General features: G+C 45.2%; 1 protein-coding gene across 1 annotated transcript in view; it reads left to right on the plus strand.

Moving 5' to 3' along the window:
• The window catches only part of camk1da (calcium/calmodulin-dependent protein kinase 1Da), a gene marked incomplete at its 5' end in the record, with an annotated part of 62,748 nt that overhangs the window by 43,205 nt on the left and 14,543 nt on the right, over nt 1-5,000 (plus strand). The window contains one exon of the mRNA XM_079494793.1: nt 2,076-2,188. Coding sequence (XP_079350919.1) covers nt 2,076-2,188 — 113 coding nt within the window. The remainder of the gene's footprint in view (nt 1-2,075; nt 2,189-5,000) is intronic.

Here is a 5,000-nt window from a genome sequence, read left to right on the forward strand (position 1 = left end):
AGCTCATTCAGGTAGCAATTTACCTAATTTATCCCCATTATGGTAGCATTCTCCTCCGTCGTGTGTTTTGTGTAATTGTGGCTTATTACAATTTAGCACACAGTAAAAAGGAAAACCCTGAATGTAAAGTTAACTCTGAAACTCTTTCAGGGTTAAAGTGTAGCTCAGGGATTTTGGCGCTGTCGGAGCTCCAACCCAGCTGCAGTAATGACCCTTCTTAATGATGTTTTGTCTACAGCTTGTGACGATTAGGGCTTTCACTTCTAGTGATTTTTACTAGTTGCCTATTATGTAATTCTTTTTTTGTTTATATTATTATAGTATTTGTACATTTAACCCATTTAGGCCTGCCGTCGAATTTTTTAAAATGTCTTCAAAATCCTGACAGTTTTCTGAAAAAAACGTATGTTTCTGTATCGGTGGATCTCAATATTTCATGTCAAGAACCCCCAAAAATTATATGTACGTAATATGTCTCCGCCCCCCGATCTGAAAATATGTTGTTCCAGGGACCCCCCCCCCCCCCCGCCCAGAAGCAAAGATTTGAGTTAAAATGTTCACTCTGTAAGTCTGTAATAATATATATTCAAAGATTTGAGGCACATTTTCACGATTTTTCAAAAATGGCAGACCTACAAGTTCATAGCGCGGCACTCGGTGCCGCGCTATGAACTTGTAGGTCTGCTATTTTTCAATAGTTAAAAAACCAAACGCCCAAAATGGGTTAAAAACTGTACATTGGTGACTAAAACTATAATCTATCTGATCTTGAGGCCTACAAAAAAAAGAAAACATTTTTCTCCTTATCAACTAGTCAACTAGTGGATTTACTAGTCGACTAGTTGAATAGTCGACTAGTTGCTTAAATCTAGCCTGGCTAATAAGCCAGACTAATATCACACAACACTGTCGCGGTATATTAGTCTGGGCTGGCTCCACTTGGATTTCATTTCCCGGGGGGCGGGTTCAAACATTTTCTCTTTGACGCAATTGGTCAAAGCTACTGTCAGTCAAAGGTCTCAAGCATTGAACGTCACTGTACCAAAGCCCGCCCATATTGCATACCGTGTCCCGATTGGCCCGACCTGTTCTCGGTTGTAGGAAAGAGGCGTGCTACTGAGCCTCGCCAGACCCTAATCCGCTGGCAGGCAAAACACACACACACACACATGCACGCACACACACACACACACACACACACACACACACACACACACACACACACACACACACACACACACACACACACACACACACACACACACACAACTTAACTTAAAAAGAAAAAACTTTAAAAAAAACGTAACTTAAAAAAGAATCTTAAAAAAACTAAAAAAAATAGAACTTAAAAAAAAACCTTAAAAAAGTACGTAATTTATTCTAATTGTTGTTATTGCAATTTACGAGCTGCGTTCGCTTCCCGCGTCCGCGCGTCTTACTTGTGATGTCATGTCTGCAGCCTGTGTGGATACCCTCCGTTCTATAGTAACCTTTCGTTATGATGTCATGTCTGCAGCCTGTGTGGATACCCTCCGTTCTATAGTAACCCTTCGTTATGATGTCATGTCTACAGCCTGTGTGGATACCCTCCGTTCTATAGTAACCCTTCGTTATGATGTGGTGTCTGCAGCCTGTGTGGATACCCTCTATAGTAACCCTTCGTTATGATGTGGTGTCTGCAGCCTGTGTGGATACCCTCCGTTCTATAGTAACCCTTCGTTATGATGTGGTGTCTGCAGCCTGTGTAGATACCCACCGTTCTGTAATAGGGGCGACTGTGGCTCAAGAGGTAGAGCAGGTCGTCCAATGATCCGTGGGTCGGCGGTTCGAATCCCGGCTCTTCCTGTCTACATGTCGAAGTGTCCTTGGGCAAGACACTGAACCCCAAATTGCTCCCGATGTGCTGGTTGGTACCTTGCATGGCTTCCGCCGCAATCGGTGTATGAATGTGTGTGTGAATGGGTGAATGTAATGCACAATCTATGTAAAGCGCCTTGGATAAAGGCGCTATATAAATGCACCATTTACCATTTACCATTTTATAGTAACCCTTCGTTATGATGTGGTGTCTGCAGCCTGTGTGGATACCCGCCGTTCTACGACGAAAACGACTCCAAGCTCTTCGAACAGATCCTGAAAGCTGACTATGAGTTCGATGCACCGTACTGGGACGACATATCAGATTCAGGTGTGTATACGCTCTGTAAGGTCCTGTATGTGGTATAAAGGTCCTTTCGATGAACGCAGACGTTGTCGCCTGGATCAACGACAGGTCTGCTCGAGAGGGGCGTGACAACGCAAGCGTAAAAAAAGAAAAGCTAAACAGAATCCAGGTCTGGTGAGGTCGCGGGGGGCGTGTGCACGTAACGAGCACGCGCGCAACAATTTCACGGGACCGCGCTCACGTAAACACGCTTGCGTTGTCGCCCCCTCGACTTCTCTGCGTGTACAGAAAAATAAAAAAAACGCAGGTCTCGTTGAAAATGAACTATAGGCGCTTTAAATCGCTGCACGTTTGAAAGGACTTCATGACTGTAGTTGTATTGGGCAGTTGGCATTGCTGAATTCACCAGTAAGAGACCACATCTCAGGCATTGCTGAATTCACCAGTAAGAGACCACATCTCAGGCATTGCTGAATTCACCAGTAAGAGACCACATCTCAGGCATTGCTGAATTCACCAGTAAGAGACCACATCTCAGGCTCATTGCTGAATTCACCAGTAAGAGACCACATCTCAGGCATTGCTGAATTCACCAGTAAGAGACCACATCTCAGGCATTGCTGAATTCACCAGTAAGAGACCACATCTCAGGCATTGCTGAATTCACCAGTAAGAGACCACATCTCAGGCTCATTGCTGAATTCACCAGTAAGAGACCACATCTCAGGCATTGCTGAATTCACCAGTAAGAGACCACATCTCAGGCATTGCTGAATTCACCAGTAAGAGACCACATCTCAGGCTCATTGCTGAATTCACCAGTAAGAGACCACATCTCAGGCTCATTGCTGAATTCACCAGTAAGAGACCACATCTCAGGCATTGCTGAATTCACCAGTAAGAGACCACATCTCAGGCATTGCTGAATTCACCAGTAAGAGACCACATCTCAGGCATTGCTGAATTCACCAGTAAGAGACCACATCTCAGGCATTGCTGAATTCACCAGTAAGAGACCACATCTCAGGCATTGCTGAATTCACCAGTAAGAGACCACGTCTCAGGCATTGCTGAATTCACCAGTAAGAGACCACATCTCAGGCATTGCTGAATTCACCAGTAAGAGACCACATCTCAGGCATTGCTGAATTCACCAGTAAGAGACCACATCTCAGGCATTGCTGAATTCACCAGTAAGAGACCACATCTCAGGCATTGCTGAATTCACCAGTAAGAGACCACATCTCAGGCATTGCTGAATTCACCAGTAAGAGACCACATCTCAGGCATTGCTGAATTCACCAGTAAGAGACCACATCTCAGGCATTGCTGAATTCACCAGTAAGAGACCACATCTCAGGCTCATTGCTGAATTCACCAGTAAGAGACCACATCTCAGGCATTGCTGAATTCACCAGTAAGAGACCACGTCTCAGGCATTGCTGAATTCACCAGTAAGAGACCACATCTCAGGCATTGCTGAATTCACCAGTAAGAGACCACATCTCAGGCATTGCTGAATTCACCAGTAAGAGACCACATCTCAGGCATTGCTGAATTCACCAGTAAGAGACCACATCTCAGGCATTGCTGAATTCACCAGTAAGAGACCACATCTCAGGCATTGCTGAATTCACCAGTAAGAGACCACATCTCAGGCATTGCTGAATTCACCAGTAAGAGACCACATCTCAGGCATTGCTGAATTCACCAGTAAGAGACCACATCTCAGGCATTGCTGAATTCACCAGTAAGAGACCACATCTCAGGCATTGCTGAATTCACCAGTAAGAGACCACATCTCAGGCTCATTGCTGAATTCACCAGTAAGAGACCACATCTCAGGCATTGCTGAATTCACCAGTAAGAGACCACGTCTCAGGCATTGCTGAATTCACCAGTAAGAGACCACATCTCAGGCATTGCTGAATTCACCAGTAAGAGACCACATCTCAGGCATTGCTGAATTCACCAGTAAGAGACCACATCTCAGGCATTGCTGAATTCACCAGTAAGAGACCACGTCTCAGGCATTGCTGAATTCACCAGTAAGAGACCACGTCTCAGGCATTGCTGAATTCACCAGTAAGAGACCACATCTCAGGCATTGCTGAATTCACCAGTAAGAGACCACATCTCAGGCATTGCTGAATTCACCAGTAAGAGACCACGTCTCAGGCTCATTGCTGAATTCACCAGTAAGAGACCACATCTCAGGCATTGCTGAATTCACCAGTAAGAGACCACGTCTCAGGCATTGCTGAATTCACCAGTAAGAGACCACGTCTCAGGCTCATTGCTGAATTCACCAGTAAGAGACCACATCTCAGGCATTGCTGAATTCACCAGTAAGAGACCACGTCTCAGGCTCATTGCTGAATTCACCAGTAAGAGACCACATCTCAGGCATTGCTGAATTCACCAGTAAGAGACCACATCTCAGGCATTGCTGAATTCACCAGTAAGAGACCACATCTCAGGCATTGCTGAATTCACCAGTAAGAGACCACATCTCAGGCATTGCTGAATTCACCAGTAAGAGACCACATCTCAGGCACTGCTGAATTCACCAGTAAGAGACCACATCTCAGGCATTGCTGAATTCACCAGTAAGAGACCACATCTCAGGCTCATTGCTGAATTCACCAGTAAGAGACCACATCTCAGGCATTGCTGAATTCACCAGTAAGAGACCACATCTCAGGCATTGCTGAATTCACCAGTAAGAGACCACATCTCAGGCACTGCTGAATTCACCAGTAAGAGACCACATCTCAGGCATTGCTGAATTCACCAGTAAGAGACCACATCTCAGGCATTGCTGAATTCACCAGTA

Source organism: Electrona antarctica (genome assembly GCF_951216825.1).
Source record: "Electrona antarctica genome assembly, chromosome: 23".
NCBI classification, from domain to species: domain Eukaryota; kingdom Metazoa; phylum Chordata; class Actinopteri; order Myctophiformes; family Myctophidae; genus Electrona; species Electrona antarctica.